Source organism: Seriola aureovittata, chromosome 16, assembly GCF_021018895.1.
Source record: "Seriola aureovittata isolate HTS-2021-v1 ecotype China chromosome 16, ASM2101889v1, whole genome shotgun sequence".
NCBI lineage: Eukaryota > Metazoa > Chordata > Actinopteri > Carangiformes > Carangidae > Seriola > Seriola aureovittata.
In genome coordinates, this window is record NC_079379.1 from 6,325,171 (window position 1) to 6,338,637 (window position 13,467).

General features: G+C 40.2%; 1 protein-coding gene across 2 annotated transcripts in view; it reads right to left on the minus strand.

Annotated features, from left to right (window-relative positions):
* LOC130183686 (tenascin) overlaps positions 1-13,467 on the minus strand; it is a 57,816-nt gene that overhangs the window by 41,111 nt on the left and 3,238 nt on the right. For both annotated transcript variants that reach the window (XM_056399321.1, XM_056399322.1), the window contains exons 2-5: positions 9,247-9,681; positions 8,447-8,504; positions 8,074-8,292; positions 1,769-2,764 (exon numbers count right to left, since the gene is read on the minus strand). In XM_056399321.1, the coding sequence (XP_056255296.1) occupies positions 1,769-2,764; positions 8,074-8,292; positions 8,447-8,504; positions 9,247-9,381 (1,408 nt within the window). In that variant the 5' untranslated portion in view covers positions 9,382-9,681. The remainder of the gene's footprint in view (positions 1-1,768; positions 2,765-8,073; positions 8,293-8,446; positions 8,505-9,246; positions 9,682-13,467) is intronic.

The window sequence follows — 13,467 nt, forward strand, 5'->3', positions numbered from 1 at the left end:
CTGATGTGTTGAACAACAATTATGAGCAGAATTTGAAAAAAAAAGATGAGGTAACCGAGATTAAATTGCAGTTGTTGAATGAATCATGACAAACACAGTTTGATCAAACCTCAAAAAAAGTTTACAGCAGTTCAAAGCACATTCATCAACTAGACTTCCCAGAAATGACAAACTGTCTTCTCTTGTGTGGTCGATCCATTAAGTCATTATGTGAGAAGATATTACACCAAAGCAAAGCATCTGGGATATGTAAACATACCAAACATGTAAAGTGTTTGCCCTGAGAATATAAATCACCAACACACATGAGGAAAAACAAAAGCCAATGTGACGCTGGATGAAGAAGGATATTCAAACATGGCCACTGTAGAGGAAATGTGTGATTAGTTCCCCTGAAGCCTGTAATGATGCAGCAGATGTTATTAAGGGGAAAAATACAAAACAAAATAAAGCACAAAGTAAAAGCAACAGATATAAAATAGAGATGAAATATAAGGAAGCAAAACAACTAAACGAAGGGAAGACTGAACAGGTGGGAGCCGAGTAACATTGTAAGTTATGTTTCAAAGCTAAAAGCTTTAAAAACAACTTTAGTTTTAGGCCAGGAGCAAGGTCCAGGAAGTCCTTAATACAGGACCACAGTGACTTAACATATAAACCACCAGATAATAATGTCAAAAGTGGTCATAAGAATCTTGAATTGAAACCTGAATTTGATGTAGAGTAAACAGAATAAATCCAGACACAAGAGACCTTTCAGACGAGCTGATCAATAGTAACGCACAAGTATTCTGGGCAAAGAAAAGACTCATGAAAAATTACAGGAGCAGTTGTTTCGGCAAATGCCCAATGAAAACATCTGTACATACAAGTGATAAAACCCCCTAGTGGCCAAATAAATTTGTACTTTTGTCCATTGGGAGCAAAGGAGGAAGTTGTGTGATGCTGTTTTAGAGCCACATGTCCACCAAGGGAGGAGGTTGGATGGAGGGTTGGTAAAAAAAAACCCAAAACAAAACCTGCTGCTGTTCGTTTCCAGTTTCCAACTGACAGTTAATGCTGCTTTCTTGGCCATATCCACGATTCCCGAATCTTAACAAAATATTTTTTCAGCCCAAAACACAACCTTTCTCTGACCACGTTTGTTTTTCTTTTGTGCCTAAACTTAACTAGTCTTGGACCATAATGATGTCAGATCAGAACCGTTTTTATTTTTGGACTGAAAAATTATGTCTCGTCAATAGTGGCATCACATCAGAAAACAGTTAAAGTAGTCCAGAATGGACAAAATAAATGCATGAATGATCATTTTCATCAACGTGTGAGATAAAACCAGCCAAAGATTAGTAGTGTCTCTAACAAAACTACTCATTAACTGTTCAAAGGAGAAGCATTTATACAACAACAACAACAACAACAACAACAACAACAACAACAACATCAAAACAGGACCAAGAATCGAACCATGTGGTACACCACAAATGAGAATGAATCATGACAACAGTAATAGCATTGTGGTAATGTACAGGCCATTTGTTGGTATAATAAAATGTTACCAGGTACATTTATTTGTTTTTTGTTTTGTATTGTTTTTGTTTGTTTGTTTTTTGTCTTTGCATAATGAATTGATTATTTATTTGCATATTGAAATCCAATCACAAGAGATAACAAGAATGCACTGGATATAACGTTACTAAATGTAGATTAGGCTGTCTCTTTGAAGACTACTTTTAATTTAGGATTCTGTATTTCGGTGCGTTTGACTCACCTGTATCACAGTTGGGTCCGGTCATCCCTTCCTCACACTGACTGCAGTCCTGTCCGGTGAACCCTCGCCGGCAAATGCACTTCCCCTTGACGCACCGCCCTTTGTTGTTGCAGTTATTAGGACAGCCTTTGGCGGAGCAGTCCGTTCCGGCGAAGCCAACATTGCAAACACACTTCCCGTTTACACACTTCCCCCGGTTGCTGCAGTTGTTGGGGCAGGACTTTTCAGAGCACTCCGCACCCGTGAACCCGTCATCACAAACACACTGACCGTTAACGCAGCGCCCTCTGTTGTTGCAGTTTCCCGGGCAGGAGTCTTCAGAGCAGTCGTCACCGGTGAAGCCGCTGTCGCAAACACACTGACCGTTGACACATTTCCCACGGTCGTTACAGTCATTAGGACATGTTCTCTCAGAGCAGTCTGGGCCGCCAAAACCATCTTTGCAAACGCACTCCCCGTTGATGCAGCGCCCCCTGTTGTTGCAGTTTCCAGGACAGGCAACCTCTGAGCAGTCTGCGCCGGTGAAACCGCTGTGGCAAACACATTTACCGTTAACACACCGTCCACGGTTGTTGCAGTTATCGGGACAGGCTTTTTTAGAGCAATCTGGTCCAGTGAATCCTGGATTACAGACACACTGTCCGTTAACACAGCGCCCCTTGTTGTTGCAGTTTCCTGGGCATGATTTCTCAGAGCAGTCGGTGCCAGTGAATCTGCTGTCACAAACGCATTTACCATTAACGCACTGCCCGTGATTGTTGCAGTTGTTGGGACAGGCCGTGTCGGAGCAGTCCGGGCCGGTGAATCCAGGATCGCACACACACTGTCCGTTCACACACCTCCCGTTGTCGTTGCAGTTTCCGGGACAGTTGGACTCACTGCAGTCCGGTCCACTGAATCCAGGGAAACAGATGCACTTGCCGTCCACACAGCGACCCTGATCACTGCACTCGTTGGGACACTCGCTGATGTCTGGTTTGATGGAGCAACCTGCACCTGGAAGAGTGGATAAACATGGGAGAGAAAGGGAAACAAGCTTATAGCAAATGGGGTTGTCAGAAAATGTATCTATACCCCCTCTTTTACTCTGCAGGCACAAAGCTGCCCACGAACGTTGTTAGAAGTTGATATTTGGTTCAATGTAGGGGGTCAGCCCTATGTTCCCACATTTCTTAGAACTTTATTTTCCACAGAAATTTTTGAAAATTAGGGTTAGGCTTAGGGCTGTGGGAATTTAGGGTTAGGATTTGGATTTTGATTAGGGTTAGGGCTGTGGGAACATAGACACGCTCCCCAATGTAGGGTGTGATCACGGACCGAAATGCAATGTCAGATCAACATCTAAAGCCAAAGTCTAAAGCCATGTCACAGGTTAATTTGCAGACGACACCAGACATTGATATTTTGTTGGTTTTACGGTGTACAAATGTCTGTTAACAAATGTCTCATGCTAACGTAAATGTAAAATATTGACATTCTGGTGACCAAAACCCAACATCTGCTAAACATCAATTACCCAATGTTGGGTTTTAACGTTAATTTTCACTCCCAACCAAACTCGTTCCTGATGCCTCATGGTTTTAATATTTTTGACTGAACGATCAGGTTAATGTCCTGTTAGCTTGTGGCTTGGTTTAGTATTTGATTTTCATCATGTATGTAATGTTTCACTCTTGTCCCATTGACCTGATGTGATTTTGGCATTTATGCTAAAGTTTCTTTGGTACATTTGCATGAGATTAACCAAAACTGCTTTTTAGCCAAATTTACAGATTTGGGTAACTAATATTTCTGGACGTACAGTATTTACAATATAAAGAAACTCTGCGCTGTGTAGCGAGATGAGCCTTTCACTGTTGGAAAATGAACATGATTATGCAATTTCTATTGAGTTTTTATACTTATGTGGTGCTTTTTCTTATAAATAAAAGTCTTGTTTTGCATGACTTAGCTGATTGTTTCTGATTCTTTCCTTTAGACAGACAGAGCATCTGCCTAGTACCAGATGGTCCCAACGTACTGGGATAATTTAGATAATGTCAGGGATTAAGGTTAGTTTTAAGATTAGATTTTCAACAGGGCTTGATATTTACTGTGGCAATAACTGCTTACTGTGGTATGTTGAATGAAATAAACAAAAGTGAACAAAGAGAGAGGACAAGTGTTGTTCCTGATGTGATCTGAAAATAAGATTAAATGTCTGAAGCTGGCTAGTATCTTCAAGAGCCGTGAAGGTTAACGTGAGATGATAAGAAAGAAGAAAAAAAAATCTTTTCTACTTAGCCATTTCTCTTATCTTTGCTCAAAGTGAAACACTGGATAGTTTTACTTCTTCAGCCATCGAAAAATGGTTAAAATCAAACTTTGCACTTTGCTTTAAGTGCTCTCAGAGTTTTTGTAACCTTTGTTGAGTGGTCGTGAGTTAATTCTGAATGAATTAAAAGGGTCAAAAATGTTGGGAAACACTTCTCTACAGCCTTTAAACCACATACTGTAGATATACTGAATCTTAAGAGTCTAAAAATGTAACTTTCGTCGAGTATAGTGATATAGAGGAAAGGTCATTAAAAACTGAAGGGGTTCATCATCTGTGGAGCATGAATATACTCAGCAACTTTCACAGATATCTGGTGATCCTTGTGTATAAATGAAAGTTTTGGCCTGATGGTGGCATTAAAGTAATCATCAGGGGGGTCACCAAGTCCACAATCATTGAAGATGGAGGAGGAGCCCAGGACAGAGCAGTCTGTCTGTTTTTCCTAGTTTTTTTAGCTGAATTATTCAGATGTAGTCATAAAATAAGAAAAATTACATGTGTGGAATCTGAATCAAGAAAACATTCTTTGCAACTTAATTTATTCCTCATAAGCCAAAGGTCTCATTTATTTTCCATGTCAGAATAAACAGCTCGGACGTCACAGTCATTATTAAGAGTCCTGCTGAGTGTATTTCTACACATATGATGGAAAACCTTCCCCAGGAGATAAGACACGAGGAGAAACACGAGTGAGGGAAGCAACAAGCCACGTCAGCCAAATGGAGAGCAGCTCATGAATATCCACAGTAGAGTCATGGCCAGTAGTTGTTAAGGTAACTGATGGTGATGATAATGATGATGATGATGGAGGATTATTGAAACATGACTTGAAAACCTTTCCTTTATCGTCCTGCTTTAGTTTTTGGGGGGTGGAGGTCTAATCCTCGTCAATTGGACTGTCACGCAGCCTTGTTATGACTAATTGTTTGTGTGTGTGTGTGTGTGTGTGTGTTTATGTGTGTCGTTAGGAGGAGGGTGGAGGGAAATCTGCACTAGTGTGGGAGGAGATGGAGTCTGAGATCACACTGGGCAGAGAGCTGAGGATAGACACACACACACACACACACACACACACACACACAGCGTTAGCTCATGGTTTCAGCCCTGCCAGGTTATAATGCGATCAGTCCTGAGGTCAGCTCTGTGTGTGATGAACTGGTTCTAACAGAAATCTGTCAGAGATCATTTCACTGTCAGTCACTCAGTTTCTCTCAGAGTCACTAACCTCACTTCTGCAACTTGATACTTTCTCCACTGAACTTATCTGGCAACTCTACTCACTATCTATTCTGCAGTGAAATTCTACTATTTAAAACAAAACACGCACATTCTCATCCATTACCCAGTAAAACAGCTCCAACAGATGCAGCTGCAGGGTTAAAATGCTGCTAATATAACCAAGTTTATCTTCCCAAATAATCAATTAAAAATACAGTATTCGGGTAATATTAAAACACACACAGTATGGACCTTCTCACACTCTGGCACCGACAGGTTCGAAAGATGAAGGAAATTATATGTTGTTTTTTTTGTGAATTTATATTATTTATAGCTTAGCTTCATGTTGATAGCTTTACATTGTTCTTTTTTTCTAGAACTGTGAACTGTGTTGGATATTTTGGATAAATTTGCACTTGTCGTTCAATTTTTTACTTTTGAAGTTATTTAGTTAGTGCATCCCACCCGGGTTCATCACTTGCGTCCCCTGGAAACACTAAGCTCTTAGGGCCACCATCGACTCTGCTTTAAGAGGGATGATTTTATTTTTCTTAATTGAATAAATGTTGGACTTTTCTTGTCACTTTTGTCGTATTGTTGCTTTGCTTTGCTGAAGAATCTAAATACTGTGACTGTGCACAGCTGCTTTATATTATATATATTTATGCATGTTCTTGTGCATGCACTTTCTCAATCAAGCACATTGCTCTTTTGAATGGATGGTAATACTTTGGTGGCTACGCTGGTTCACACTGGGCTGTGATGGGATTCATTCTTCTCTTTTGTTGTTTTCCTTGTGTCATTCATTTCTTTCTGGTGTTGTGTGTGTGTTTACTTTAGGAGAGGAAATGACTCATTTAAGGACAGATTTGAACTTTTAGATAGTTGTTAAATAGTTGCTCTGCTGCTTGATAAATGTGTCATCTGTTGGCTCTGAGGAAGGAAGTCTGTGTGTGTGTGTCATGCAGGATGAGTCAGTGGAACGGGAGAAGCAGCCACGGGCAGAGCGGTAAAGTAATATGAACTCATGCGATTGGCTGAAGCGAAGACGTGCATGTGACTCTGATGAGGAGTCAGAGCAGAGAGACCAAAGATGAGACAAGAGGGATGTTTCTAGTTTCTATTTTCATGTTTCTAATTATTTTGAAATACAATAGCTAATCTGAGAATCTGCACATTTTACAGGGTTTATTATTCATTTGTCGTGAGAACAGATAATAGGCATTTTCATTCCCCTGCTCCCTGTGTAATAATCTGCTACAGATTGAGTGTTAAATGTGGGGATTTGAACCTGCAACCTTTATGTAGTATACACACACACACCCCTGTGTGTCTGCCTGTTATCATTTGGTATGATTGACAGATGGAGTGTGTCTTTTTTTTTTCTCTGAGCAACATCCATTCGGCTCTAACAGAAAACCTTAAAAGCAGAAATGGGACTTTTTACTGACACAGAAGATTCAGTCCAGTGTTTATCCTCCACATGTTGCTATAAACACATGGTGTGCAGCAGAATAACAAGATGAAAGCCCAGATGTTGTAATGACTGTAAATTGGCAAAAAATTCACAACAATAAGAGTCTAGACTTGGATTCTTCTGATCTTCATGTTACACCTCCCAAAGGAAACACATCAGCCCGTTCACACAGAGTGAGGAGATCTGTGTTTGTGTTTGTTGTCATGGTTAAGAGTAATTAACTATGATTTAAATCACCATCCTTCTCACATTTTCTAACAGGGGTAATGTGTTGTTGTCTTATTAGTTGCATTAACCTAGAGTCAATAGTGTCTTGTTTGCATGTTAGCAGTCACTCAAGTGCTCTATAAGTTATTCACAGATGAATATTTACTTGTGTGTCCACGATCTAATAAGATCCTTTTAAACTGATTTTCTGTGAGCGAGAGCAACGATCAATATCACAGACTTGAGGTTATTTGTATTTACAACATGTTGAGAAAGGTTTTAAGTGGATTTTTTGCTCGTTCATATTCTACTGGAAACCATTAGAAGACTTGATTATTTACTAATTACTAATTTACTAATTAACTGTTTGGATTCATGTGTGTCAGCAACATCCAGCGTGGTTATTTCACATCAGATATTTATGTATTTGTGTTTTTGTGTGTGGTTTTCTCGCTCGGCTCAGTTGGGAAAACATGACGTCATATACAGTTTGTGAGGATCAAAAGTTAAAAGTGTTGCACAGGCACTCTTAAAAGGTTCCCACTGCTGATCTGTGGACATGAACCACCTCGACTGTACCTGACCGAGAAGATCATATGGTGTAAAACCGCACAGCATTCATTAAGCTGCAGAAAGTCAAGCAATCCGACTCTAGACAGCAGGCAAATCATAATCTGACTGACACAAACTCCATAAACTCGGCCTACTTTTAGTTTTTCCCTTTGGTCGCTAAGGTCTTTTGTGCTACGGTTTAACTGCCTGTGAGTGATTCTTTAAGTATAAGGCTAAGATGAGGAGAGAACCTCAAGTACTTCATTTTAAGGAAACCTCAAGGAGAAGACTCAAGTGTGTTTTGTGCAACTGTTTTTTTTATTTACAGACACCTTAACTCAGACTTTAAGGAAAATCTTAACTTAAGGTGTATTTTGCAAACAAACCCCCGGCTCTTCAGCTGCTAAATGCTCCACTGTGTTCACCAGCTGCTCTCCGACTGTGTCTGTCTGCAGTTTGCTGCTGAGCTCATGGACATTTTATTGTGGACAGACGGTTTTCTTTATACAGTAACAACAAGAAGCTGGTTCTTACCTTTGCTCTCCTTGGAGGTGCAGCATCCTCCCTCGGCTCCTCCACATTTCTCCCTGAGGGTCGACACCTCCCGCTCCAGCCTCTCCAAACGCTCCCGAAGGGCAGCGAAGTCCGCCTCGCAGCCGCAAGACCCGGACCCTGATCCTGAATTTGATGGGACCAGTCTGATCTTGTGGGTCAGGACCAGAGGAGAGCCAGGGACCAGGTCGATTTCTTTACCTGAGAAATACAGAGTTGATCAGGAGATAGAAACTGAACTCTACTCGTACTGTTCCTCACTGTTTGAGGAGTCAGTCCTACTCGTATCAGTACTAATGAAGGTGTAACAATGTTAAAATGAAGGGGATCAATAACATAAACACGATGTCTTTACCTCCTTGGCTGACATCAGATGAATCAGCTTGGTTGGCGCAACCCTCGGAGATCACCACCTGTAACAATGACAATAGAAAAGGTCAAAAGCCACAGTAGGTCACTGTCACATGTTTGCTCTGTATCTGTGTCTGCATCTATTAAAGTCCACACTTCAACACAGAATACACCTTATTTCAACAGGTCAGTTCGTGGTGTATTTACAAGACGTCGTATTTTAAAGACGTCACTTCAATTGGACAAAAAAAGTCAAATGAAGGAATGTAAATAAAACTACAGTCAGCATCACTGCTGGGTGTTTTGTTGATGTGATCAGAAAGTGTGTTTCGTTGCACCTGTAACCACGCCCAACAGCAATGTCATCGTGTACTGATACACCCTAGACTGCATCTCTACATCACTGCAGCAGGATGACAAGTTAAACCACTAGAGGTCATTAAGACAGAGTTTTAAAGGGTGTTGTGTTGCTCTTTAAAACAGATATTTCTTATTGTAGGCTCAGTTAAAAGTTGGATGACCCAGGTTCTGATCCTGAAGTCCATTCTGGTATTTGTTAGTTTTGATCCCTGGGTAAAGGGGAGGCCTTACATGTTTGTCCTGAGACCACTGTAGCTTAAATATCTGGTGTCTATTGCTGATATTCACCACCCATTTTTTTTCTCTCTTAGTTAAATGGTTTATAATAGACTATAATATGGATTGCAAGCAGCTCTAAGTGTTTTTTGTTGTTTGTTTTGGGGGGTACAACCTCATCAGTTGGAGGGTGTGTCACTTAGTCCAGCAGTTTCATCACTCCCTCACCTTGATGGAGTCCTGCTTGGTGTCCCTCGGTGTCCTGTGACCCCTGACCTGCAGCTCCCTGGAGGTTGATGGGGTCAGGAGGGCCGGACCAGCCAGGAGGAGGATGAGGAGGAGGGAAGGGATGAAGGGAAGCATTGCTGGTGTCGGACCAGGAAAACAGTCCCTCCGGTTGTTTAGGAAAAGGAGGGAAGGGAAAGACGCCGGACTATGGGTCTGCTCAGGAGACTTGAGGTTTGTTTGGACGAGCTGATGCTGATTGCTTCCAAGATCTTCAGAGGGTTTAAAAGGATGTAAGGATTTGTAGCAGTCGCTCTGCAGGTCTCAGGGCTCTCCGTCAGCTGCTGTCACCGCGTTTCACTCAGTCGCCAAAGAGGTGATGACAATCGCTGGTTGAATTTCCTCCCTCCTGTCCTTTGGACTCCAGGGATTTTCCCCCTGAAACACAGACAGAATGACACATTGAAACCCACCTTAAATTTCACGTCAGCTCGACAGACTCCACTTTGGTCACAATTAGCAGAAAAGGGGCCATTAGCTGTTTATGGGTCTGTCAGTGTAGCGTGTCAGCCAGTAAACCACAATGGAAACAGTAACTTGGTCTGAAAGAGTAATTTGTTGTCCTGCAGCCAGTTTTCTAACAGTACCACCTCACAGGTTGGTGGCACATGGGTCAAACCAAAGACCAGTTAAACTGCTGGATATACTTTAATTGGTTATTTTGGGCAATTTGGCAATGTTTATAAGGAGTATTTCATGAAATAAACTCCATGTGTTATGGTTTTTTTTGGTTAGGTCTGAGTGGCCCTGTTTGTAATTTCCTTACACACTAAAGGGCCAAAATGAAGTTTAAAATTAAGTTTGTTTGTTGTCTTCAGATCGACCGCATATCCATCAAAACAAACATCTGTAAATCTGTTCATGTGTTGTCCAAGAGTGAGTTACTGTAAATTACATTACGCTACATTCATCCATGACTGCTGGATACAGTTAATCACATCTATGCACTGCTATCGTGCAGTGGTTCAAGTTCATGATAAAACTTTCCATCAAAGGCCACAGTGGATCTAAACTACAATGTCTCAATGTCAACTGGTTATCTTGATCATACTGATGAAAACCGAAGTTTAAAAAAACATATGTTGTTCGGTGTTTTCATGTCTGTTCCCTAAAACAAAACTAGTGAGAATGACGATGATGGAGTTTGCTCAGTTAAGCTGTGTCCCAGTTCAGGGGTCGAAACCTTCTGTATTTGAAGACCGATTTTGTCACAGCGGCACAACTAGGCTGCTCTATTTCGAAGGCCCCTTCAAATGTGTGAGAAATGAGTCGTTCTTTTCCTGGACAATGAAGACTCCAACGGGTGGATCCTTCAAGCCCCAACCTACCCCATGATTCATTGCCCGTAATGAAAGAACAGCTGGTCGGTCCGTAGGCCAGACAATTTCATTTCCATCATTTCAGAAGAGAGGCTCTGAGCTCTATTGACTGACTGTTTTCTGAGAGACTGAATAAAAATATAGCAGGTTTCAAGCGGACACTCAGAGAAATCAAATCCTCCAAGGTTGGGTGGTGGGTCCAGGTGAGCATGGCTGAGGGTTGTGACTGCAAGTCAAGAAATACTTTCACATTATTAATATAGAACCTAGACCTACTTTATAATCAAAGAAGGCATGGACATCTACCTTTATACAATATGGGACCTTTCTTTGAATGTTTTTTTTTATCTGTTGTTGGTGTCAGTGGAACCAACTTTGAGCAGATATTCATTAGTTTCAGGGAGATAGAGTGAAGATATATTGAAACTGTTGCTAAGTAAAACAATAATAGAAAGGAAACATCCTTCAATCAACTCGTCAGGAGTAACAGATGGCAGGACCCAAAATGCAAACAACCAAAAGGGGCAGGTGGAAAATAGTGTTTAATAACAAAAACAGAAACTTACAAAACCAAGAATCCAGTAAAAAAAAAAAAAAACAGGCAGGAACAGAAACTAGAACTTAGGAAACGATGGAGAACAATGAAGGGGAAACACAAAGGTCAACCGGAGAAACTAGAGATCTCAGGAAAACATGATGATAACAGACGGACTGACGGAGACAAGTGGAAGGTAGAGACTTAAATACAGAGTGGAGGCAAGGGCAATAGAACACAGGTGGGGCAGACAATCAAACTGGAGGGAAACAGGGCAAAGACAGGAATTAAAAAACAACAAGAGACACACTAGGAAAGCGACTTTAAAATAAAACAGGAAATGACAATGACCTAATTAATTTCTAAACTAATTACTAATGACAAAGTCCAAACATAATACAAAAGTCCAAACACAAAGAGTCCTTAAGGCAAACCATGACAGACCAAAGTTTGGAGGACAACCATTAACATCCCAACATGCCTGTACCATTACACCTCTTACTGTTAATTGTAAAAGCTGATATTTTTTTAATTACTGTAATATTTTATAGTCAATGATATATAACATATGTTGAATTATATGCTAGATGAAAAGTTTCCAGCCTAAGTGTGAAACAACTTCACAAAGAACCACATTATTATTAGATCAGAGTAAAAAAAATAAATTCCACCACACTAAGAGTTAGAAAGTTTTCCCCTGACATTTCCTCCAACACACACACAGTAGCTGAGCGTGTCCACAAATATGAGTCAAACCCTCAATGATCTAACCAGCCGCGTCTCGCAGGAGAGGTTTTAACCCAAAGCTTGTTAATACTTGAGAGGTCGACTCAGCTCAAATTCACTTTAAGCAGCAGTAGCAGGTCTGAATGTAGAAACCAGCTGCTGAGAGTCCCCAGTGCTGGGCCCAGTCCTGTCAGCTGAGCTGTTTATTTTCCTACTGTTCTGTAATTATTAATTATCTTCAAATGCTAAAGATGCAGATTTTCTATGTACAAAATTGGATTTTTGTTTAGCATTAAGAAGAAAAAGAATCCTGCTCACTCTCGATCACTTGCTCCCACTTTATTAACGAGCACTGAGGACTAAAACATTGTTAATGAAGTGAGAACAAGTGATAAACAGTGTCTAAGATGATTGGCTTCTTCAAAGCTGAGCAAGTTTTGGTAACACTTTATTTGACATAGCTGTTATTTGCTGATGAGTTCTTGAATGTTTCCTGGGGGGAACCACATAGTTTGGTTCTAATTAGAGGATTAACAAAGAAACTAAGTAACTCAGACTTTAATTAGTTCAATTAGTTGTGTTGAGTTTATTATTGACTCCAGATGAAAGAAATTTCTCCATTTAAAACACAAGGAATATTTCTGACACATTCATTTATTATTGGAAACATTATTCTCACTTATGCTGAACTGTGTTTGTTTGTCAACACATCCTCTGAATAAAGTACTCAGGGTTGTGCTGTGGCTAAGCGTTTAGAAATATACGGATCACTCTGTGTTTTGCGTAGTATTAGAACCAAATGTTGAGGTTCTTTCAAGGAAACCTTTTAGGAGATTATTTGGTAATAATTGTGTTATCCTATGCACCTAGAGTATGTCAATAAACAGCGATTGCTGCAGTGTAGAAATGGAGTTGTCATTACATAGTTTGTCCACCAGAGAGCAGTGATAAGTCAGTACATTTTTTATTTTTTTCATAACAAAATGTATGGGATCCTCATCAATAATGTTATGTGTTTGATTTGACATCAACAAACTCTTAACTACTGACATCAGTATCAACCTGAAGAGTTTAATATCGACTGAGCTGTAACTAATTAAGTTTAAATATATGCAGAAACTGAGCCTTAAAACAAGCCATCAGGATTTCTGTAACTTTGTGATGTCACAACAGAGCAGTCACTGCTCTCAGCCACACCCCAAGCCCCGCCCACCTGGTCCCACCATCCAACCTTGCAGGATTTGGTTTCCCTGAGTGTTTACCTGAAATCTGCTATATTTTTTATTCAATCACTGAGATGGTTTTTGGTTTTTACAATGTTTGAGACATAAATTTACTTCCAGTTATTTGGTTCAGTTGTCAATGCTGTGTTTTTACTGCTGTTTAAAGATCCCCTCCTGTCATCTTTAAACTCATAAAGACACAAAAACACTTTAAACACAATTTTTTTTTCCCACAAAAAAGTTCAATTACTTTGTTGAAAATTATTTAAATTGCATGTACTTCTTCTCCCTCATAGAAAAATTTGGAATCTTTGACTTCACCAAATATCGTTGGATCCAGGTTTAATTGAAAAGTCAATTT